This window comes from Bos indicus, chromosome 17 (genome assembly GCF_029378745.1).
Source record: "Bos indicus isolate NIAB-ARS_2022 breed Sahiwal x Tharparkar chromosome 17, NIAB-ARS_B.indTharparkar_mat_pri_1.0, whole genome shotgun sequence".
In the NCBI taxonomy this organism is placed as follows: domain Eukaryota; kingdom Metazoa; phylum Chordata; class Mammalia; order Artiodactyla; family Bovidae; genus Bos; species Bos indicus.
In genome coordinates this window covers 72,253,618-72,275,973 of record NC_091776.1, presented here as the reverse complement: position 1 = coordinate 72,275,973, position 22,356 = coordinate 72,253,618, and the positions used below count along the sequence as shown (strand labels likewise).

Sequence of the window (22,356 nt, the reverse complement as noted above, 5' to 3'; positions counted from 1 at the left end):
CTTGGAGTCACCTAGGCAACCGCTGCCGGGGAGGCGTCCCTATTGGCTGCAGCGGACAAGCGCCCCATCAGATTGGCCAATGCGCCGGAGGGCCCATCCCATCCCCGGGCCGCGCTCCGCGGCAGTCCCTCGCATCCCCGCTCTGTGGCCGCGATTGCAGAGTGGGCGTAACCATGAGGGGTCCCCTCCAGGAGCCTGGGGAGAAGGAAGGCCAGGAGGAAGGGGCAGCGGCGGCTTCTGGGTGTCCTGCTGGGGTCCGGGAGGCCAAGAAGGGTCTGGACGCGGATTCGGACTCTGACCAGGAGACAGAAGGTGCCTACTGGCAGGGGGTGGGGGGCAGGCTGGGGCCGCGTAGGCAAGGGACCCCGTCCGGCAGGAGCGCACCCCTCCGTGGGGCTGGGGGCGGCTCTCGCCCTGTGCCTTCCCCACCATGCTCCTGGCGTCCCATCCTTAGAACAGGCTTCCAGAATGAGGTTAAGAGGCAACCCCCCACACCCCAAACAGTGTAAGAAGGGCTGTCTCACCCGGGCCATCAGAAAAAAAACTAAAGGAATGGAGGTGGGAACTTAGAATTGTTTCAGTTTCCTCCCCCATAAGAGGTTACCACAGCCCTGTGTCTGCAGTCCGGTGGAAGAGACAGCGTACACTGCGGGGTCCCGGGGGGTGGACGGGGAGGGGAGGGCCAGGACCAGCTACACAAGCGGCCTGGAGTGCACGTGGGGCCGCGGTCCCCGCCAGCACAGGAGGAAACGCCTCCAGAGGGGAGACCAGGCTGGGCAGTGGGGCCGGCCGGGAGGGAGCCACGTGAACCCCATCTCCCATCAGGTGCCCGCAAGCCTGGCGAGCTGGGCAAGGACACCCTCTACCTGAGGTCCTGCCGGGCCTATAGCGTTGTGCCCGCCTCCTGCTTTCTGCGCCAAGGAAGCGCCCCGGAGCTCAGCCTGCGGCACCGTGGCCTGGGGCCCCAGGTACCCCGGGAGGAACCCTAGTGCAGGCTTGGAGGATGAGGACCTGGGAGGCAGCAGCCTTGGGAGGGGTCCCTTCCTGAGCCCACTGCCCCACACTCCCCCAGCCCTACTCGGGGTCCCAGGCATGTCCCAGCCCCCACACTGAGTGACAGGTGGGATCGGGGTTACGACAGAGTTCAGTACAAGGACTGTGGGGCCTGCAGCTGCTGCTAAGTCACTTCAGTCATGTCCGACTCTGTGTGACCCCATAGATGGCAGCCCACCAGGCTCCCCCATTCCCGGGATTCTCCAGGCAAGAACACTGGAGTGGGTTGCCATTTCCTTCTCCAATGCATGAAAGTGAAAAGTGAAAGTGAAGTCGCTCAGTTGTGCCTGACTCTTAGCGACCCCGTGGACTGCAGCCTTCCAGGCTCCTCCATCCATGGGATTTGCCAGGCAAGAGTACTGGAGTGGAGTGCCATTGCCTTCTCTGGCGGGGCCTGCAAAGCACCCCTGATTTGTTGGGTTAAGCTCCTGGGGAGACCGAGAAGGAGAAGCCAGCATCCCTGGGCCTGTGGGAATGAACTGAGCAGGCTGAGCCCCGCAGGCAGAGCCCAGGGAGTGCCCTGCCGTGTCTGCGGCCCTGGGAAGGACCAGGCCTCTCAGATCCCTCTCTGTCCCAGGGGGCCCGGGCTCTGGCCCATGCACTGAACTCCAATCCCTGCATCAAGCGGCTGGACCTTCGGGACAACGGACTCTGTGGGGCTGGTGCAGAGGCCCTGGCGGGCGCTCTGAGCAGAAGCTGCAGTATCTGTGGTAGGTTCTGAGCCTGGGGTAGGGCTGGGCTACCCAACACGGGGCCTTCCCACCCCGCTCCCAGCTGCTGCTGCTGCTGGGGGGCAGGGCTTCATCACAGGGTGGGGAGGGTGGGGTGGGGCCAGGCCCTCTGCGGGGCACCCGGAGTTGTGGGGCCTCCTCCACTGTCTTCGGCCAGCCAGCACCCACTGTGTGTGGTGCCCTCCCAGTGCCTGGATGCAGAGAGGCAGGGGGTGGACGGGCAGGGGCCAGGCAGGGCGAGACGAGAGGGGCTGGACCTAGATGCCGCCTCTGCCACGGAAGGGCAGGGAGACCCTGGGCAAGGGTCTCTCTGAGCCTCAGTTTTCAACACTCAGCCCTTGGAGACATGGGGACATACACTCCGCAGAGTGTCTGCTCACGTAAGCCCTCCATGCGAGGCCACTTAGGTGTCACTGCCAGTCCCCGGAAACGTGGTAGTGGGGCTTCCACGGGTGAGCCACATGGTTGCCAGGAGTGAATCACCCTCTGTGGGGCTGGGTGCATCTACATTACAGCCCCGCAGAGTAGGCGGCGTTAGCCCCCCGACAAAGCTTGTGGATACACGGACTGGGGAGGGGGCTCTGGGGAGCTGCCTGGGGCCGCAGGGGACCCAGCTGATGGGGGCAGACTCACCACCCACCCCAGGACAGTCCGGCCACTAAGTCCCCCATGCCAGGACAGGCTGGGCAGCTGTGGGGGATGGAAGGGGTGGGGCCTGGCTCTGGAGCCCGTCCCTGAGGACTGGTTCTGGCCCCCAGATGTGGACCTGTCGGAGAACCGCCTGGGAGCGGAGGGAGCCCAGGCCATCTGTGCCGCCCTGGCGGTGAGCCCGGCTGTGCAGAGGCTGCAGCTGGCAGGGAACGGCCTGGAAGAGCAGGCAGCCCAGTGCCTGGCTGAGCTCCTGCTGGCCCACACGGGCCTGAAGTCCCTGGACCTGAGCTACAACCAGCTGAATGACCAAGCAGGTACCATCCGGCCACCAGCCAGGGTCACCACAGTGGTGCTCTTGACTGTCTTCCTGGGGCAGGGTGGGCGGAGGTAGGCAGGACCACTCGGAGCAGCCGTGCCCGGCTCCTGTTCCTGCACCCCCACCCCCACCCCCACCCCGGGACTCTCAGTCCATTCCCCAGATATTTCTCTGCCCAGCACTGCCTGTGGGCCCTGACAGCCACTAGGGATCCAACCATGAACTCAACAAAGCCCTTGCCCTCACGGAGGGCTTCCCCGATGGTGCTAATGATAAAGAACCTGTTTGCCGATGCAGATGCGAGAGACTCAGGTTCAATCCTTGGGTCAGAGAGACCCCCTGGAGGAGGGCACGGCAATCCACTCCAGTGTTCTTCCCTGGAGAATCCCACAGAGAGCCTGGTGGGCTACAGTCCATGGGGTTGCAGAGTCAGACACGACTGAAGCAAATTAGCAAGCATGCCTTCACGGGACACATGTTAACAGGATTACCCTCCATAATTATTGGTGCTACAAAAGAAAGAAGCAGGGCAGGATTCTAGAGAAGAATGGACTCCCCCCCACTACTTCAGAGAGGTGACCACCGGGGAGGACTCTGTGAGGAGGTGACGTTTAAGCTGAAGTGTGCAGGACAGAGAAGTCAGTCATGGCAAGACCAGAGGGAGAGCATTTCAAGCAGAGGAACCATTTGCCAGAGAGACAGACAGACACCAGGGTGGCTGGGCTACTGAGCCAGGAGAGAGGGGCCCGGCGTGGGACGGAGCGGCAGAGGGGCTGCAGGGCCCACATCAAGGCGGGACGTGAGGACGTTGCTCCAAGTGCGGTGGGAGACATCAGTGGGACGCCCTCGTCTCAGCACCTTCTCCCATGCCCCAGGGCCTCTGCACGGGCTGGCCGCCCTGCCAGGAGCATACACCCAGTCAATTCTGAGAGTCACCTGGGGGCCTGCCCTGAAGGTCCAGTGGCTAGGACTCTGCGTCCCCAATGTGGGGGCCCTGGGTTCGATCCTTGGTCAGGGAACCAGGTCTCATATGTTTCAACTAAGACCTAGTGCAGACAAATACAATTTAAAACATTTTTTAAAATTAAAAAAAAAATCCCTCAGGACCCTGGGTTAGGAATACAGATTCGTGGCCTGGGATCTGCTGGGCCTCTGAATCCTCTTGGGGGGCATGCCTGTGCACCTGCATTGTAACAGCTGCCCCAGGAGATTCGCCTGATCCAGAAAGTTCAGGAATCACTGCTCTGCCTTCTGAGCGTGAGTGAATGGCGCTAGCCTCGCTGTGGGAGAATCAGTCCTAGAGTTCAACTGTGAGACAGACAGTCTGCCTTCTAAGAAAACTACTGTGGGAACAGGCAAATTAAAAGAAAAGCTCACTTCAGGCTTTCAACAAAGTAAGTCTAGGTGACCCTTTGGGTCAGCACCAGACAGGCAGTGAGGTCGGAGGGGCTTGGGACTCGAGGCCCTTTGAAGGCTGCACGGCACGTGAGGGTCTGTGGGTGGACCCGCCTCCCTGAGGGATCTCAGCCTCCCCACCTGACCCGAGGCCAGGGTAGCACGGACCTTGTGGGGTGGCTGTGGGGGTCGTGAAGAACACGAACCGGGACCACAGAAGGCTTATTCACAGCTGTAGGTCCCGCTCACCCTTCCGCTGCTCAGCAGAGAAGGGGGTTCCCGCCAAAGCGGGCGCCACCGCCGCCTGCCTCTCCCAGCCCTGGATGTGTCTGAGACCCTGTGGCTGTCAGACCTGGTGCTGGACGAAGGTGGGGGGTCTGGATCTCAGGGAGGCGCCAGGAGTCCTAGCAGCCCTGCAGGGAGCTCTCCAAGGTGCTGCCACGTCTGCGGACCTGGCCGCCGAGCCTTCTGCTCTGTGCTGGGTGCGGCACCAGGGAGAGGGGCCAGGCAGGGAGGTCTAACACTCAGAGCCTGGAAGGATGGACACAGAGCAGACAAGGGGTCCGAGATGGTCCGACCTGGCCTGGCTGAGTAAGCAAGGCTTCCCGGTCGGGAATGAGGCACTGTTCCCCAGGTAAAGAAGGGCGTCAGCAGTTGCACATGGGGGTGGGGTGGGGGAGCAGGGGCAGCCGGAACTGAGAACCAGGAGCAGGTCAGACCCGCTGAGCCCAGACTTGGCAGAGAGGGTGGGCAGGGCTTCTGCCCATCTTACATGTGAAATAGCTCTCGGGTTTCTTACCCACCCAGCCCTGCTCTTTCCTTTCCTTTTTTCCCTCTCTTTTTAATATTCACTTATTTATTTGGAGAAGGGCATGGCAACCCACTCCAGTTTTCTTGCCTGGAGAATCCCTTGGGCAGAGGAGCCTGGTGGGCTGCAGTCCATGGGGTTGCAGAGAGTCGGACACGACTGAGTGACTTCCACTTCACTACTTATTTCTTTGCTGCACTAGGTCCCAGCTGTGGCACGCAGGCTCTTCAGCTGCAGCACGTGTGACCTAGCTCCCTGACCCAGGATCCGACCCGGGCCCCCTGCCTTGGGAGCCCTGGTCCACACCAGGGAAGTCCTCTCCTCTTCTACCCCGCTGCCTGCTCTCTACCACAGCCGTGCTGACCTTGTCACCTCCTGCGTAGACGGTGGCACAAGCCACCCAATGGGCCCCCTGACCTCTGGTTCCCGCCCCCACCCACCATAACCTTGTCTCTCCTTAAAGCATCTCTCTAGTGCCCGTCTCTCCTACGTCCCCTCACAGCCTCACCCGGGGGCCCAGCACCAGGCCTGTGTGTGTTTCCACGAGCCCTGGGCTCCCTGTCCCCCCTTCTCCCCCCACATTCGCTCTCCATGGGCGCATGGGGTGTCCCTTCATCTTCAAGGCTCTCTCCGCTTTTCTGACCCCCCCCCCCAAGGCAGGGTTAACCCCCAGTCTGTCCCCAAGCCTCCCTGTTTGTGGTTGGATAGCTCACATCCCACAGATGTGTGTTTATAGCTTCTCTATTAAATCTGAATGCCTTGAGGGCAGGGCAGGCCCATGTGGGGCTAGATGCCCTGACACGCGTGCACAGCAGAGGCCCTGGCCCACAGCGGGTATCACTATCAGTTCTTGAAGGAATGATCAGAGTGAATAAGAAAGTCTGTTGTGGTGTTTCTGAAGGGGAGACGCTTGGACCAGCCCTGGCAGAAAACACAGGACTCATGGAGCTCAACGTGAGCTGGAATCACTTGCGAGGCCTGGGAGCCATAGCCATCGCCAGAGGACTGGAGGTACGAGGCCCCGCCCAGCAAGCCCCTCTGGCCTCCTTCGGGGCTGGGTCTCCCAGCCACCAGCCCCCATCTCTTGCAGCTCTTCAGAAATGAGCCTTAGGGACTTCCCTGGCAGTCCAGTAGCTAAGACTATGTGCTCTCACTTCAGGGGGCACAGGCTCAATTCCTGGTTGGGGAACCAGATCCTACATGCCTCATGGTACAGTCAAAAAAAAATAAAAATAAAAAAAGAAAAGGAAGAAAGGAGGCTTGGATCTGTCCAGCAGCGCTTAGAGGATGTTTCTCCAGGTGACTTCAGTTTCCCTGGCTCTATTTAACGACGACAGTTTGGTCTCCCTGCACCGACTCTCAGGTCGCTGAGTGAGGCGTCCACAGCTGGAGACGCACGCCTCCAGAGACGTCACGGACACTCGGGTTGGGGGACACCGTTGGTCCAGTGATGCACACTCACCGCTGGGCAGATGCTTGCCTGAGATGACAGCCCTGGGCCCCAGGACCCCTGCACACCCTCTCACATGCTCTGCCTGTTCCCTGGTCCCAACACCTGGGGAATGGGGGGCACAGGGCCCCGTGATGCCCCTGGGGGCAGCTGCCTCTGCATGATCCTCCTCGGGGAATAGCAGCACGGCCTTGGCCTCGGACAAGGCTGACCGGGGTCCCGCCCCACAAGCTGGGCACCCACGGGCTCCCCACTTCTCCCCATCACAGTCCTCCGGGCACATTTCATCCAACAGTCCTTCACTGGCATCCTCCTTGGGCCCTGGGATGCTCTGTGCCTTGGGGTCCCTGCCCGGGAGGGGTCCCCGTCACAGCGTCTCTGGGGCCTGTGGCCCCAGGGCAGACCGCTCACTCTGAGGCTCACTCACATCGGTGCCCACCCTCTACTGGTCACCACTGCCCAAGCCCAGGGCTCTCCCCTGCAACCTCTGTGGTCTTCTACTCCCGGTCCACACTCTGCTCCTCCACTGTCCTGGGCTCGGAGGCTGGGGCTCCTGTCCTCAGCTGTCCTGGGGCCTGGCTTCCTCCATCGCACGTGTGGTCCTGTGGGGTCGCTTCTTTGTGTCCCAGGCAAACATCTTCTTGAGGGTCCTGGACATCTCGTACAATGGCTGTGGGGATTCTGGAGCCTCCGCGGTGGGGGAGGCGCTCAAGACCAACAACGTGCTGGAGGAGCTCTACATGAGGTGAGAGCAGGGGGCCCCCGTCCCCGCCCCCAGGCCCCCCGCCACCCAGGGACTGGGGCTCCTCCTGCTGCTGTTCACCCTCAGGGCTGGAACCTGTCACAGTCCCAGGGCATGCCGCTCTGTCCCCCTCACTCAAGTTCATCCTTGCTACGTGAAAGTGTTAGTCCCTCAATCGTGTCCGATGCTTTGTGACCCTCTGGACTGTAGTCTGCCAGGCTCCTCTGTCCATGGGATTCTCCAGGCCAGAATACTGGAGTGGGTTGCCATGCCCTCCTCCAGGGGATCTTCCCAACCCAGGGACTGAACCTGGGTCTCCTGCATTGCAGGCAGATCCTTTACCCTCTGAGCCACTAGGGAAGCCCATCCTTCGTACCTGGGGACTCGTGATTCCTACCGCGTGGCTGGGGGGTGGGAGGTGTAGCATGTAAACCTCTTCAGCAGAGCTGGTGCGGGCGTGGTGCTCCACGTGCGTGCTCCTCCCGTTCAGGAGGGGTTTGTGCTCTGTCCAGCACGTGGCTGCTGGGGGCCTGCCGTGGCTGGGCTGCTTCTCCAAGCCCAGGCAGGGTCCCAGGCTTCCTGGGAACACCAGAGGGAAGGGAGGAGGTGGGGGTCAGACAGGTCATGGGCTGTCCGCCGTTGGCACAGGCATCTGCTCCATCCTACCCGTTTTCCCCTCCCGGTGGGGGAAGCTGGGGTCTGAGAAGATAGAGGGAAGTGGGGCTGGCCTGGAGACAAAGTAGCCAAGAGCAGTGAGGGGCCCTGGAGCAGGAGGTGGGGAGGGGGCTGGGTGGCTGTCGTGGGGACAGAGCCAGGGTGCAGGACGTGAGGGAGCACTTGCTGAGTGCTGAGGGCCCGGGAGCAGCAGCCGGTCTCCACTGGGGAGTGGAGTTGGCAGGGAACAACTCTCTAGGCATGTCTGCTGAACCCTGAACACTGGAGACTCCATTGAAGTGTCTACACACTGACTTACCCGGGGCCCCCCGGGGAGTGCTTGGAGGCTGGACCTGGGGGTTGCACCAGCAGCTCCAGCCGCGGCCCTGGGGCAATGTGGCTCTGCACAGCTGCCTGCAAGGCAGCGCAAGGCACACGCCTTTCTGTTGCAGCAACAACCGCATCTCTGCGGCGGGAGCCCTGAGCCTGGGCCTGGGCCTGCGAGTCAACCAGACACTGAGGATTCTTGCTGTGAGTGCCAGCCTGATGGGGGAGGCCCCGGCACAGACCTGCCTATGCCTGCCCACACAGCGCCCTCCCCACCACATCTCAGCCCGGTGCCTGCGGGCACACGGGGGAGGGGGTGCCCGGCTTCCTCCTGCAACCTCGTCATCCACTCACCCATCTCTGGCCTGGCCCACAAATTCCTTCGGACTACCCCCAGGCCCACCGGGCTTCCCCTCACCTCCCCCTGGCCTTGCTGGAACCCAGGGGCCATGCAGGTGTTCCTTCTCCAGTGGGGAGGATGTGGCCAACCACAAGAGCAGAAGGCAGTAAAAGGAGGCCAGAGCAGGCCCTCCAGGACCTCTCTGCCAGCTGCACGTGCCCCAAGGACAGCGCCAGCAGGTCTGGGGACATCATCCCTGCCTGGCCCTCAGGCAGCCCAGGAGCCCCCAGCAGCACCCACTTCCCCAGCCTGAGGCTCACTCTTGCCCCCAAGTAGAACCCAGACCTCTCTCTAAGCTCTGAGTCTCCATTTCTAGCCACCTGCCGGACGGTCCCCTAGATGAGAACAGGCGCACGGGATTCTGGGAGTCAAACCTGACCTCACCGTCCCCCCACAGGGCTGCCTCTAGGTGGGGGCTCCTTGGCATCCTGTCAGCTGGGGCCCAGTGCTGACCCTGCCTCGTCCCGCACCTTCCCTCTGGGGAGGGGGAAGGGTTGCCCACTACTCCTCCTCCCCGTCTGCCATCGGGTCATCTTCCTAGACAGGAAACGGTCCCGCCTTTAAATCTCTGTGGACAACGCCAAGCTTAGTCATCTGCTCATTCACAGCACATGGGCTCTGCGCTCCGCCAGCCCCGCCCTCCTCCCCACCTTGAGCCCCTTCACTCTCAGCCCAGTTCAGTTCAGTCTCTCAGTCGTGTCCAACTCCTTGCGACCCCGTGGACTGCAGCATGCCAGGCCTCCCTGTCCATCACCAACTCCCAGAGCTTGCTCAAACCCATGTCCATCGAGTCAGTGATATACCATCCAACCATCTCATCCTCTGTCGTACCCTTCTCCTGCCCTCAATCTTTCCCAGGATCATGGTCTTTTCCAATGACTCAATTCTTTGCATCAGGTGGCCAAAGTACTGGGGTTTCAGCTTCAGCATCAGTCCTTCCAATGAACATGCAGGACTGATCTCCTTTAGGACGGGCTGGTTGGATCTCCTCTCAGACCAAGGGACTCTCAAGAGTCTTCTCCAACACCACAGTTCAAAAGCATCAATTCTTCGGCACTCAGCTTTCTTCACAGTCCAACTCTCACATCCATACGTGACCACTGGGAAAACCATAGCTTTGACTAGACTTTGCTAGAAAAGTAATGTCTCTGCTTTTTAATATGCTGTCTAGGTTGGTCATAGCTTTTCTTCTAAGGGGCAAGTGTCTTTTAATTTCACGACTGCAGTCTCCATCTGCAGTGATTTTGGAGCCCAAGAAAAGAAAGTCTGTCACTCTTTCCATTGTTTCCCCATCTATTTGCCATGAAGTGATGGGACCGGATGACACAATCTTCGTTTTTTGAATGTTGAGTTTTAAGCCACCTTTTTCACTCTCTTCTTTCACTTTCATCAAGAGGATCTGCAGTTCCTCTTCACTTTCTGCCATATGTGTGGTGTCATCTGCATATCTGAGGTTATTGATATTTCTCCTGGCAATCTTGATTCCAGCTTATGCTTCATTCAGTCCAGCATTTCTCATGATATACTCTGCATATAAGTTAAATAAGCAGGGTGATAATATACAGCCTTGACGTACTCCTTTCCCAATTTGGAACCAGTCTTTTGTCAAACAAGGAGGGAACACAGCTGGGGCCATCAACAGAAAATTGGATTGAAGATTTACTGAGCATGGCCCCACCCATCAGAACAAAAGAGTTTCCCCCACAGTCAAGTCTCTCCCATCAGGAAGCTTCCATAAGCCTCTTATCCTTCTCCATCAGAGAGCAGACTGAAAACCACAATCACAGAAAACTAATCAAACTGATCACATGGATCACAGCCTTGTCTAACTCAATGAAACTATAAGCCATGCCATGTAGGGCCACCCAAGATGGACGGGTCATGGTAGAGAGTTCTGACAAGACGTGGTCCACTGGAGAAGGGAACGGCAAACCACTTCAGTGTTCTTGCCTTGAGAACCCCATGAACAGCATGAAAAGACTCTCAGCCCAAGCTGCTTGCAGTTTCCCAGCCATGCGGTACAACCTCTCAACCCTGCTTTGCTCCTGTGGCTCTTCTTGTTGAAATGCCCAACTCAACCCACCTGGCCTGGAAAGCTCAGCTTGGGTGTTTCGTCCCATCCACCCTTCCCTTCCCATGGAGGGTCAGCGCAGGGGTCTCTGAGCACTCTCCATGCTGCACTGTTCTGTTTCCTTTCCTCTCCTCCCTGCAACAGTGAGCTCTTTAAGGGTAGGGTGTGTCTCGTGTGTCTCTTTGATTCCTGACAGAGTGGGCGCAGGCTGGGGGTGCAGCCAGTGTCCACTCCCTTCCACTATTCCCGGTTCCAGCACCACCAAAGGCATCAGGTCGCAGGGAGGAGCCTTTTGAGCTGAGATAGTGGGGCCGCCCAGTATCTCAGAGCCACATCCACAGAGATGGGGGATTGTTCCTGCTGCCTGGGCTTGGCGTCCCTCACTGAGGGACCTGCGTGCTTCTCAGGTGTCGAGGAATCCCATGCGAAGTGAAGGCTGCTCTGGTGTGCTCAAGTCTGTCCAGGCTAATCCACAGTCTGTACTGGAGCTTCTGGACTTTTCTGTGAGTTTCTCATAAACCTTGTCTCTGACCCTCCCAACAGCCCTGGGAGACATGACTTTCTCCATTTTAGAAAGAAAGAAGTGGGGATTGGAGAGAGTGCCTGGCTCAGGTATACGGTGTGGCCATATCCGAGTTCCAACCTGGCCACTCTGACTGCGCTCCTGCCCCTGTGCGGGGTGTCATGGTGGTCTCACCTCAGACCCCTGCCTGGGTTCTTCACTGGCAGAGAGAGAACAGGTGACTCAGAGGCCCATGCTCACTGATGTTTGGATTTGCAGGTTCAGCTCTTGAAAGGCAGCCCCTCCTCCCAGCCAGTAGTGCCCGCGAGTGGATCCTAGTGCTGGAGGTTCGCTTGAGGGGCTGCACGAGAGATGAAGACCCTGTTTCACTCCATTTTGCCTTTAAAAAATTATTTATTGGCAGTGTGGAGTCTTAGCCACTGGACCACCAGGGAAGTTCCAGTTTTGCCTTTTAACGTAGGAAAAATATCAGTCTTTTCTAAGGTGGTTAAACACAAATGAGAGAATCCCCAAATACAAATCATGAAGAGTCTAGTTACAAATCACTGCTCTTATCCTTCTGATTTATTTCAACCCGGGCTTGAGTCAAAGCCTGTTCAGAGATGTGTTTACAGTTTCAATCGTTCAAACTTGGGACAAACTGATGCCCTATGAGGCTCTTTGAGACCTTGTGTGTGTAAAATGGCCAAGTTCTCAGAAAGTGATAACATCCTGTCTGGTGATGGGTTTCTCTTCAGGATATCCAGGTGAACAGAGAGTTTGATGACCTCGCCAGTTCAGTGAAGGTCATTCTTCCAGGGCTTTGCATAAAGATGGCTGCCCGCAGAGTGGAGTACAAAAAAGAACTGCTGGCCATCTTCACACCATCTGAGTGACTATGTGTTGTGTGACTTTCTTCTCTCTCCCACGGGCCACTTCAACTTCAAGGTGCCTTTCAACTGAGGCCCCATGTCAACCAGGCGGAAGTCCTACAGAGCTGGCCTTCATAGTGACTGAGACATCAGTGTTAGGGTCTTCCGTTGTTCTCATTCAGGTCCCAAATTTGTACTCCTAGAGAAATGAAAACATGTCCACACAAGAACATACATGTTCATGGCAGCAGTATCCATGATATCCACAGAACGCAAACACCCACCAACTGATGAATGGACAAATACAGTGTAGTGGGCTTATACAATGGAATATTACTTGGCAACAAAAAAGGGTGAAATTTGGGATGATGGAAATGTTCTAAAACTGATTATGGTAATGGTTGCACAACTTCAGTAACATACTACAAGTATTTGAATTGTGTACTTTAAATAGATGAATTGTACGGTATGCGAACTGGGTCTTATACAGTTAAGAAAAAAAGGAAGGAAGTAATGACACTGCGACAACATGGATGAACCCTACCCTAAGTGAAAGAAGTTTATCATAAAAGACCACTTATTGCACCACTTTAACTGGGTGACTTGTCCAATATGTACATTCTATCTCAGAAAAACTGTTGCTGCTGCTGCTAAACCACTTCAGTCACCTCAGTGTCCGACTCTGTGCGACCCCATAGACGGCAGCCCACCAGGCTCCCCCGTCCCTTGGATTCTCCAGGCAAGAACACTGGAGTGGGTTGCCATTTCCTTCTCCAATGCATGAAAGTAAAAAGGGAAAGTGAAGTCACTCAGTCGTGTCTGACTCCCAGGGACCCCATGGACTGCAGCCCACCAGGCCCCTCCGTCCACGGGATTTTCCAGGCAAGAGTGCTGGAGTGAGGTGCCATTGCCTTCTCCGAGAAAAACTGTTATATGTACACATTGTTTGGTCCATATCGTGTGAAAAAATGTATAAATGTGTATACTAGCAGAAAAGCAAAAAAAAAAAAGACCCAAAACAAAACAACCCTGGCACATTAACAATGCCTATCTCTAGGTTTTGGCTTTATGGCTTTTATTTCCTTTTTTTTTTTTTTTTTTTTTGCTTTTTCCACTCTTCACACTCAGTATGTTTTACTTTTACAACCAGAAAAATAAGTCGTACTTAAGACTAGGCCGGCAGCACAGGCTTCGAGTCTGCTGCATTCTCGGCGCCTGAGGAAGGAGGGCCCCCCACACCCACGACGACGTCCTGACCCGAGGCGGTGCTCGGGGCCAGGAGGCGACGGAGGGTAACAGGAGCCAGGCCCGCGGGATGAGGGCCCCTGAGGAGCCCCAGGAGCCTGCTCTCCCTGCTCCCATGCTGGGCAGCACTCCTTCGGCAACCCTCCGCGCTACAGGGCGGTGAGAGGATCTCACAGTCGGAGCGCGGGGCTGGGCCGAGCGCCAAAGGACGGTCCCCCGCTTCCCTGTAGGGCCTGCAAATAACCAAGCCAGTCATTACACGAAGGCCCAGCGCCCTCCCCAATTAACAAGGAGGCCCCGGGCGGAGAACCTGCGGGGTGAGGTGGAGTAGCCCAGAGCAGGCCTGCTGCAGGGTGCGGGCAGGGCGCGGCAGGGCGGGGAGCAGTTTGAGGAAACCGAATAAGGAGACCGGGCGCGCTCCGCCTCCCGCGCGCAGCCTTCCCGCCAAACCCTTGTCCAATCAGAACGCACCACAAGTCGGGAGTCCTGTGTGAGTCAATCAGAAGCGGGATTCTACACTCCGCCCCGCCCCGCAGCGCTCTGGACCAATGGGCATCGGCGGCGGCGGTGGCGGCGTGGGGTCCACGACGACGTGGGCGGGGTTAGTCCAAGGAGCTCGAGGCTTGGCGTCGGCAGTTGAGCGGCGGCGTCTGCAAGAGCGGTTGGGGTTTGTGTACCGGCGGCGGCGGCGGCGGTTGAGCTCATCATGGTACGGATGGACGGAGCGGGGGAGCGGGAGGGCGGGCGGGCCAGTAGGCCTGGGGGCCGTGTTCCTGGTAGGGGGGCGCAGACCGAGAACGCTGGACAAGCCCCGTTTGGGCTTCTGGTGTGAATCACGCGGCGACCCGAACAGAGGCTGAGAAAGAGAAACTGCGAAAGCAGAGCCGTAGTTCCCGAGAGTATCGACGTCCGAGGGCCTCGGCGGCCAGCGCGCCTTGGCTTGTGGCCCCAGGGCTTAGAGGAGGCAGGCAGTCCCAGGTCCAGCTCGCGGGGCGCGGACAGTGGGCAGCGCCGGGCTCCAGAGGTTGAGGGGGGCCTGCTCGGGAAGGAGGTCATCTACCGAGAACCGGGGGCGCAGGATTTGGTCTGCGGGAGCTTTGAGAGAGGAAATAGAGCCAGGGACAGGAATATCATTAACCAAACTTCAGTGATCCAGGCGAGGACGGCGGTGCGCTTGCCTTTCTGAGGACAGTGAGGAATGATTTCCCCGAGCGATTCCTTTCATTGTCAGTCAGTCAGGTGGACATGGCCTCTACTGACCACGGAGCTCCCCAGCCGCACTTTGTAAATGAAGACATTGGGTCACACAGCTGACCCTGAACACACTGGGGCTGAGCAGACGAGAGTGACATAGGCGTACTGTGAAATACAGCCATTCTGGATTCAAAGCGAACGCTGTGCGTTTGAAGACCGTGTGGCTGGGTGGATTTCAAAGGCCTTCCCAGGGCGCTGTTAAGAGTCTCTTCTGGAGGAGTGAGTGCTGTGTCACTGGAGGAGGTCTTTCCTGAGCCCAGTGCTTCGCTCTGGACTGAGGTGCAGGGACTGCTGACTCACGTTAATCTCCGACATATGGTGCTTGTGTGATAGAAACAGGACCAAGCTCCTAGGACTGTAAGTTAGAATTTAGGGTGAGTGGCACTCCTCAGATCTCACTTGATCTCCTCTATGTATTTGTTCAGATGATGTGTCTAAAATCAGCCAGACGGTTAGGGAATGTAGAGTTACATTCCCAGCAGGAAATAGAGGGTACATTCAAAATACTTAATAGGTACTGTGAGTGCAATCTGTTAGAAGATAGTACTTATAAAGAAGGGGGCAGGGTTTAAGGAAACCACCAGAGGACAGCGCAGTGTCCCAGCGTGTGCCATTCTGGGAGCCATTAATCCTAGGCTTCAAGGAGTGAGCAGAGGCAGCGCTTACAAAGAGCCGAGCGGGTGGGTTTCTGACGACCGCTGATTGCCCACAGTCTGTGCCCTTGAAAAGGAACCCAAGACAGCCTGGCCACACCTTCCTCTAACCTCCATCTCTTGCTGACTGACACGGGCTAACGCAACCAGAAGCTAGGGGGTACAAGTCAGCCTGGAACACAGCTGGACAGAGAGCAGAGGGTAGACCTAGAGGGGCAGGTGACTTAGGTGCTATCCACTTGGCCTTTCCCGGCTCCATTACAGCTTATCCTTTGGTCAGGACACGATCAAAATTGCTATACTCTTCAGAGAAGTACTGTGACTAGCTGTAACATGGAGTTTGTCATTGACATTATATGGCTTGCAAGTTTTAATGTAACTGATTTACCTACGGTAGCAAACACGCAGGCTTTTGGCTAATTCTGGCGCTGTCAGCTCAGGTGCTTTGGAGCAAGCCAGGTTTCACAGGGTTTAAAGGGTCACATAAGGCTCCTTGAAAACAAGGCTTGAGAAGCCTGAGACGCTCTGAGGCACATACAGACATTGAGTTAGATCTGCGTGCCGCGCAGAGACCACGGCCGTGTCGCCAGGCCTCACTCGTTGCTCTGCTTCCAGCGCGAGTGCATCTCCATCCACGTGGGGCAGGCGGGCGTCCAGATCGGCAACGCCTGCTGGGAGCTGTACTGCCTGGAGCATGGCATTCAGCCCGACGGCCAGATGCCCAGCGACAAGACCATCGGCGGCGGGGATGACTCCTTCAACACGTTCTTCAGCGAGACGGGGGCCGGCAAGCACGTGCCCAGGGCCGTGTTCGTGGACCTGGAGCCCACCGTGGTCGGTAGGTCCCCTCCCACTTGGCAAGGGAAGCCCAGAACCTTCGCCGGGTGCCTCCCGGTCAGAAGCCCGAGGTAGTTTCCGAGGAGAGGGGCCACCCAGGAGATAACAGACAGGCACCCCGGAGCCCGGGAGACCCAGGCCACAGGGGGTGCCCGGGGCAGTCAGGCTGGCATCCGTCCAGAGTGGCAGGACCGTCCCAGTGATGCCTGGGGTGGAGCGGCGGGTGTGGGCGAGAGGTGCCCACAGAGCCGCCAGGGCACTCCCGTCCTTTGGGAACCCACCACGCTGAGACTTCTTCTGGGTCGATGGGCCCCCGGAGCCGAAAATGGCAGGTGGGGCGTATCTGTCTTGGAGACTCTCCCGGGAGACCTGACCGCAGGCCGGGGAGGAACGGTGCGGGCCTGCAGACGGGCGGGTCCCGGAGCCGGCCACGGGGGCGGGACCGGCGTCCTCCAAGCCCGGCCGCTGTCCCCCCGCAGACGAGGTGCGCACGGGGACCTACAGGCAGCTCTTCCACCCGGAGCAGCTGATCACCGGGAAGGAAGACGCGGCCAACAACTATGCCCGTGGCCACTACACCATCGGCAAGGAGATCGTCGACCTGGTCCTGGACCGCATCCGCAAACTGGTGCGGGGGCCCGGGGGCTCCCGGCAGGGAGGGCAGGCCCGGCTCTCGGCGGCGCGTGCGGCCCGGCTCACGCCTCTCCCTCCCGCAGGCGGACCTGTGCACGGGGCTGCAGGGCTTCCTCATCTTCCACAGCTTCGGGGGCGGCACCGGCTCGGGCTTCGCGTCGCTGCTCATGGAGCGGCTCTCGGTGGACTACGGCAAGAAGTCCAAGCTGGAGTTCGCCATCTACCCGGCGCCCCAGGTCTCCACGGCCGTGGTGGAGCCCTACAACTCCATCCTGACCACGCACACGACCCTGGAGCACTCGGACTGCGCCTTCATGGTGGACAACGAGGCCATCTACGACATCTGCCGGCGCAACCTGGACATCGAGCGGCCCACGTACACCAACCTCAACCGGCTCATCGGGCAGATCGTGTCCTCCATCACGGCCTCCCTGCGCTTCGACGGCGCCCTCAACGTGGACCTGACCGAGTTCCAGACCAACCTGGTACCCTACCCCCGCATCCACTTCCCCCTGGCCACGTACGCCCCGGTCATCTCGGCCGAGAAGGCCTACCACGAGCAGCTGTCCGTGGCCGAGATCACCAACGCCTGCTTCGAGCCGGCCAACCAGATGGTCAAGTGTGACCCTCGCCACGGCAAGTACATGGCCTGCTGCATGCTGTACCGGGGGGACGTGGTCCCCAAAGACGTCAACGCGGCCATCGCCACCATCAAGACCAAGCGCACCATCCAGTTTGTGGACTGGTGCCCGACCGGGTTCAAGGTAGGCTGGGCGGGGGCGTGTGCGCAGCTTTCTGCCCGTGGCCGGCCCCGGGGCAGGGTGCTGACCCGCGCGGAGGGTCCCCTGTTCCAGGGCAGCTGGGCTGTAGGGACAGCAAGGTTAGTAATCAGTGTGCTGGACGCCTCGATCCCGACCCATACTCGATGTACCTTTACTTCTCACAACCAATCCATAATGCTCATGGGCTAACATTACTAACATCTTACACTTCAGAGACAGAGGCTGAGACAGCTTTTAGAACCTAACGGCCTCAGGGGCAGCGACAGGAGGAGGGAGCTTTCAGAGACCCTGACCGCAGGCCTGCCTGTCCTCACTTTTCCCCGCTGCTTGCCCAAGAACCTGGTCAGAGTCTGGGGGATCATCTGTGATAGAAACAATGGGTTTCGATTCCGCATTACTTCAGTGACGAGCTGTCACTGAATCTTAGGCAGCGTTTGTTTCTGTACAGAGGATCTTCCATTCATTGTGCAGTATTTTCTGTGGGGCCAAGGGTGGCTCACTGCTGTTTCTCCAAGCCCGACTTGGAGTGCCGCCTCCCATACAAAACCACACTAATTCAGTGGCTCTTCCAACTGTGCTTAGTGTCACAGTGAAACGTCTGCCCAGAGAAGAGCATCCTGAATTTGAAGCCAAGTCCCAGAATGTCCCACTTTAGACCCCTGATCACCAGGCTAAGCGCCTGGCCACGCCTGGGCTTGTTAACCCTGCGCCCTCTTCCTCGTTGAGTCCTTTTTCCCAAGCGATCTGGGTTAGATAAAGTGCTGGATCCCGCGTCTGAGCCCTGAGGGGTCCCTTCAGTGTCTGGGAGTTGCCATCTCCAGGGCCTTTGTAGATTGAAAACGAGGACAAGTAGCAGCGATGTGTGGGTCTTCGTTTTCCCATTTTAAATGTCAGAGCTTGCCTCTGACCACACCCACGTTGTTGCACCCACCTGGCCTCTGTGAGCCCCACTTCAAGACACCTTGACGCGGACCATCTGAGGGTGTACAACTCACACATGTAAAGTGACTCTCAGGGATAAAGTGTATGTGACGGGTTTCACCAATCTGGAAATATCCACGAAGTTACACCTTCCATAGATGTTTGCAGGTCTCTGAGGTTAGGTTATAGGTTGGGGTTGAAAGCTTTTTTTTTTTTCCCCCGCCATGTCACCCGGCAGGGGGGATCTTAGTCCCTGGGCCAGATATCAGCCCTTGGCCCCCTGCAGTAAACCGCAGCATCTGGACCACCAGGGAGGTCTTTTCTTCTTCCATTCTTCTTGGTTTGAGGAAGTTTCCTTTCAGTGCCCTTACTTTGACCTTTAGAAGGCAAGGCTGCCACCCAAGGCATTCTCAGCTGGGCAGCACTCTGTGGGGTGCCTGGCACTGTGCCCAGGCTTCCCGTCCTGGCTGAGTCTGAGCCAGAGGAGAGGCCAGTCTGGGGAGGTACAGGAGGTCACATTGCTGTCCCCACGAAAGAAAGTTCACCCCTGACGGTGTTGAATCCTCACTTGTCAGTCTGAGTGTGACTTCATATGTTAACAACCGTTTGCTCAGGGGTGCACCATTTTCGTGGAATCTTTTTCCATGTTTGTATTAGGTTTTCTCATTATAAAAGTGTGTATGTGGCAAGATAATTTAGTCATGCAGAAGACTGAAAAGCAAGTGAAAGTGTAGGGTATTAAACTGTGGCAGATACTGCGAAAAATACGGTACCCGTTCGTACAGGGCATCATGTAAAGTGGGTCCACGGCCCCCATTTTTAAAAACAAGCTTCCGTTTCCGAGGCCACACTCCCCACTTGACCATGTTGTCCTTCTCCGGCAGGTGGGCATCAACTACCAGCCCCCCACGGTGGTCCCGGGGGGAGACCTGGCCAAGGTGCAGCGGGCCGTGTGCATGCTGAGCAACACCACGGCCATCGCCGAGGCCTGGGCCCGCCTGGACCACAAGTTCGACCTCATGTACGCCAAGCGCGCCTTCGTGCACTGGTACGTGGGGGAGGGCATGGAGGAGGGCGAGTTCTCGGAGGCCCGGGAAGACCTGGCGGCGCTGGAGAAGGATTACGAGGAGGTGGGCGTGGACTCGGTGGAGGCGGAGGCCGAGGAAGGGGAGGAGTACTGAAGGGGCGCGGCCGCAGCCCCGCACCCGGCCCCCCGACGCCCGTCACAGACGTGCTTCCCTATTAAAGTTTTTGTGTTGAGCATCATCTGTGTGTATTGCTTTGGGCCCAATCCCCGGCCAGATACCTGCCTTTCCAAGTGAGCTTAGGGGAGAGCCGTCTTCCTCCCCGACGGCAGTGTTGCGGCAAGGCCGCACGTCTGTCTGCCTGCCTCATCTGGCGCGTTAACCCGGGAAGGGGCGGGGGCGGTACGGGGACGCGCGGTCCTCCTACACACGCCGGGTCAGCGAGCTCCTCGGGGCAGCAAGCGGACCCGAGCGGGTCTTCGGATCGGGGCCCGCATCGTGCGCCCCGGAGGAGCGGCGCTAGTCTCCCCTGGCCCAGGGCAAACCCCTCTCTCGGGGGACGCGTGCGTGCCGGCTCTGACGACACCACCCCGATCCCGGCGGCCTGGTCGAGGCCCGCGGCTCCTTCCCGCCGCTTCCGGGACCCGCCCCTCAGCGAGCAACGAGCGCTTCCGCGTCTCTATGGTACCGACTTCCGCGGCTAGCAAACCTCGCGAGACCTCGGCGGCGCCGCAATGGCGAGACCGTGAGTGCCGCAGACAGGAGTCGGAAGAGCGGGCTGGGGCTGGACTCGGCGAGGTCGCGCGGGCGAGACTCGCCAGGCCGGGGCCGCCGGAGCGGGGTGGCGGCCTGGACCCCGGCCGCCGCCGAGACCGAGCTCCCGCCTCTGCCCCAGATGCCGCGTCACTGCTCCGCCGCCGGCTGCTGCACACGGGACACGCGCGAGACGCGCAACCGCGGCATCTCCTTCCACAGGTCAGCGCGCCGGCTCGCGGACAGCCCCTTGCGCATGCGCCCGTCCCGCCGCCGCGCACGCGCTTTCGCACCGGGGGCGGGGCTCGGGGGGGCCCGGAGCGGGCGGGGGCGGCCCGCAGCCTCAGCCGCAGGCGGCGTTTGCGCTGCGCGATGGTGCCCGGCGGACCTCTACCTCTCCGGGGGCCTCGGCTCCCTGGTCTGCGCGCGGGAAGGGTTCGCCGGAGGTCCGCGGGCGGTATGAGCCGGGCCGCGCCTTCCCATCGCGCTCACGGGCCTTCGGCTCCTCAGGCTTCCCAAGAAGGACAACCCGAGGCGGGGTTTGTGGCTGGCCAACTGCCAGCGCCTGGACCCCAGCGGGCAGGGCCTGTGGGACCCGGCGTCCGAGTACATCTACTTCTGCTCCAAGCACTTCGAGGAGAACTGCTTTGAGCTGGTGGGAATAAGGTGAGCCTCATGACAGCCGGCGGTCGGGAGGGCGTGGACACGGGGTGGGTGGCCGGTGGGGAGGGCCCCGGAGTAGCAGCCCTGGTGCTTCCTACCTCATAACCTCACCTTCCGCTCCAGACGGACCTGAGCAGCGAGACTGTAGCCCCACTCCTGCCGCACTGGCCACGGCCGGAGCGCGCTCCCTGCAACCCCAGCCCTCCCAGCAAAGGCGCGGAAGAAATCCGTCCTTCTGTCTGCTTCTCCGGTGCTGGTGGGGCCCTTAACTTGGGAAATTCCCAGAACTCATTGTCGGCACGATGCCTCCCACTTCCCACGGAGCCAGGGTGGCAGCCTGCTCTGCGACTTGCAGTGTGGCAGGGCTGTGCTCCGTCTCACCCAGACCACTTTCCCTGCAGTGGCTATCACAGGCTGAAGGAGGGAGCGGTTCCCACCATATTTGAGTCTTTCTCGAAGTTGCGCCGGACCAGGACCAAGGGGCACGGTTACCCGCCCGGCCCCCCAGACGTCAGCCGGCTGCGGCGATGCAGGAAGCGGTACGTGCTGTCCCACTGCGTATAGCCCCGAGGGCCCAGCCTTCAGGGTGCTGGCCAGCAGCCTTCCTGGGCGGGGCTGGGAGCCTGTGGAGTGGCTTCAGGGATGGGGGTTAGGGGAGCTGTGAAGTGGGTCAGGGCACCCTGCGCCTGGCCCGGCGTGTCAGTCTGTCTGTCTCTTCCCAGCTGCTCTGAGGGCCGAGGGCCCACCACTCCGTTTTCCCCGCCTCCACCTGCCGACCTCACCTGCTTTCCTGTGGAAGAGGCCTCGGCACCTGCTGCTTTGTCTGCCTCCCCAGCCGGGAGGCTGGAGCCTGGCCTCAGCAGCCCCTTCTCCGACCTCCTGGGGCCCCTGGGCGCCCAGGCAGATGAAGCGGGCTGCAGCGCCCAGCCCTCCCCGGAGCGCCAGCCGTCCCCCTTGGAGCCGAGGCCTGTCTCGCCCTCGGCCTACATGCTGCGCCTCCCGCCGCCCGCCGGCGCCTACATCCAGAACGAGCACAGCTACCAGGTGGGCAGCGCCCTGCTCTGGAAGCGGCGGGCCGAGGCCGCCCTCGACGCCCTGGACAAGGCCCAGCGCCAGCTACAGGCCTGCAAGCGGCGGGAGCAGCGGCTGCGGCTGCGGCTGACCAAGCTGCAGCAGGAGCGGGCGCGGGAGAAGCGGGCCCAGGCCGACGCCCGGCAGACCCTGAAGGAGCATGTGCAGGACTTTGCCATGCAGCTGAGCAGCAGCATGGCCTGAGGGGCCCGTCCAGCAGCACTTGGCCTGCGGATCCACCTGGAGAGGGAGCTGCCCCTAGCTGTGTCCGCCACAATAAAGGGGATCCCAGAAAGCCCTGCTCTCTGGCTCAGCTGAGGGCTGGGGCCCCGCCCCCTGGGTACCATGTCCATCTCCCCTGACTGGCTGTAGCCCCCAGAGGGCTCGGCCCTGCAGTCACGGTGATTCCCAAGCCCCCAGGCCGGCGAGGTCCACCTCTCTCAGGCCATTGCTGAACTTGCTGTCTCCAGGTGAGCACCCCTAGACTAAGGCTGTCCACCCACCCACCACACCCAGGGCTTGTCAGTCAGGCCGGACGTGTGGCAGG

General features: G+C 59.6%; 3 protein-coding genes across 4 annotated transcripts; all 3 read left to right on the top strand.

The window, feature by feature from the left end:
* The first annotated feature begins 84 nt into the window (after positions 1 to 84).
* Positions 85 to 12,566, top strand: LRRC74B (leucine rich repeat containing 74B). 2 transcript variants are annotated; one of them, XM_019977623.2, is made up of 9 exons: positions 85 to 312; positions 826 to 968; positions 1,631 to 1,763; positions 2,543 to 2,749; positions 5,856 to 5,965; positions 7,034 to 7,149; positions 8,253 to 8,331; positions 11,006 to 11,101; positions 11,380 to 12,566. In XM_019977623.2, exons 1-9 carry the CDS (start codon positions 174 to 176, stop codon positions 11,437 to 11,439), a joined length of 1,083 nt encoding a protein of 360 aa, XP_019833182.2. In that variant the 5' UTR covers positions 85 to 173; the 3' UTR covers positions 11,440 to 12,566. The 2 variants fall into 2 exon arrangements, with proteins under 2 accessions (XP_019833182.2, XP_019833181.2); XM_019977622.2 differs by having other exon boundaries at positions 87 to 312; positions 11,859 to 12,566.
* Positions 12,567 to 13,818: 1,252 nt separating this feature from the next.
* Positions 13,819 to 19,582, top strand: LOC109571179 (tubulin alpha-3 chain). The gene is made up of 5 exons (XM_019977439.2): positions 13,819 to 13,926; positions 15,740 to 15,962; positions 16,441 to 16,589; positions 16,678 to 17,358; positions 19,182 to 19,582. The coding sequence occupies exons 1-5, from the start codon at positions 13,924 to 13,926 to the stop codon at positions 19,476 to 19,478; spliced, it is 1,353 nt and encodes a 450-aa protein (XP_019832998.2). The 5' UTR covers positions 13,819 to 13,923; the 3' UTR covers positions 19,479 to 19,582.
* Positions 19,583 to 20,015: 433 nt separating this feature from the next.
* Positions 20,016 to 22,104, top strand: THAP7 (THAP domain containing 7). Its single transcript, XM_070770008.1, has 4 exons — positions 20,016 to 20,297; positions 20,586 to 20,741; positions 21,140 to 21,277; positions 21,461 to 22,104. Exons 1-4 carry the CDS (start codon positions 20,218 to 20,220, stop codon positions 22,011 to 22,013), a joined length of 927 nt encoding a protein of 308 aa, XP_070626109.1. The 5' UTR covers positions 20,016 to 20,217; the 3' UTR covers positions 22,014 to 22,104.
* The last annotated feature ends 252 nt before the right edge of the window (positions 22,105 to 22,356 follow it).

What these genes read in the sequence shown, in the direction of transcription:
- LRRC74B (XM_019977622.2), top strand. Translation starts at nt 174, where the DNA reads ATGAGGGGTCCCCTCCAGGAGCCTGGGGAGAAGGAAGGCCAGGAGGAA. An exon ending in CCAGCTGAATGACCAAGCAG is followed by an intron (nt 2,750 to 5,855) that starts GTACCATCCGGC and finishes GTGTTTCTGAAG; the next exon opens with GGGAGACGCTTGGACCAGCC. An exon ending in AGACACTGAGGATTCTTGCT is followed by an intron (nt 8,332 to 11,005) that starts GTGAGTGCCAGC and finishes CGTGCTTCTCAG; the next exon opens with GTGTCGAGGAATCCCATGCG.
- LOC109571179 (XM_019977439.2), top strand. An exon ending in CCTGGAGCCCACCGTGGTCG is followed by an intron (nt 15,963 to 16,440) that starts GTAGGTCCCCTC and finishes GTCCCCCCGCAG; the next exon opens with ACGAGGTGCGCACGGGGACC. An exon ending in GGTGCCCGACCGGGTTCAAG is followed by an intron (nt 17,359 to 19,181) that starts GTAGGCTGGGCG and finishes CTTCTCCGGCAG; the next exon opens with GTGGGCATCAACTACCAGCC.
- THAP7 (XM_070770008.1), top strand. Translation starts at nt 20,218, where the DNA reads ATGCCGCGTCACTGCTCCGCCGCCGGCTGCTGCACACGGGACACGCGC. An exon ending in TTTGAGCTGGTGGGAATAAG is followed by an intron (nt 20,742 to 21,139) that starts GTGAGCCTCATG and finishes CTTTCCCTGCAG; the next exon opens with TGGCTATCACAGGCTGAAGG. An exon ending in CTGCGGCGATGCAGGAAGCG is followed by an intron (nt 21,278 to 21,460) that starts GTACGTGCTGTC and finishes GTCTCTTCCCAG; the next exon opens with CTGCTCTGAGGGCCGAGGGC.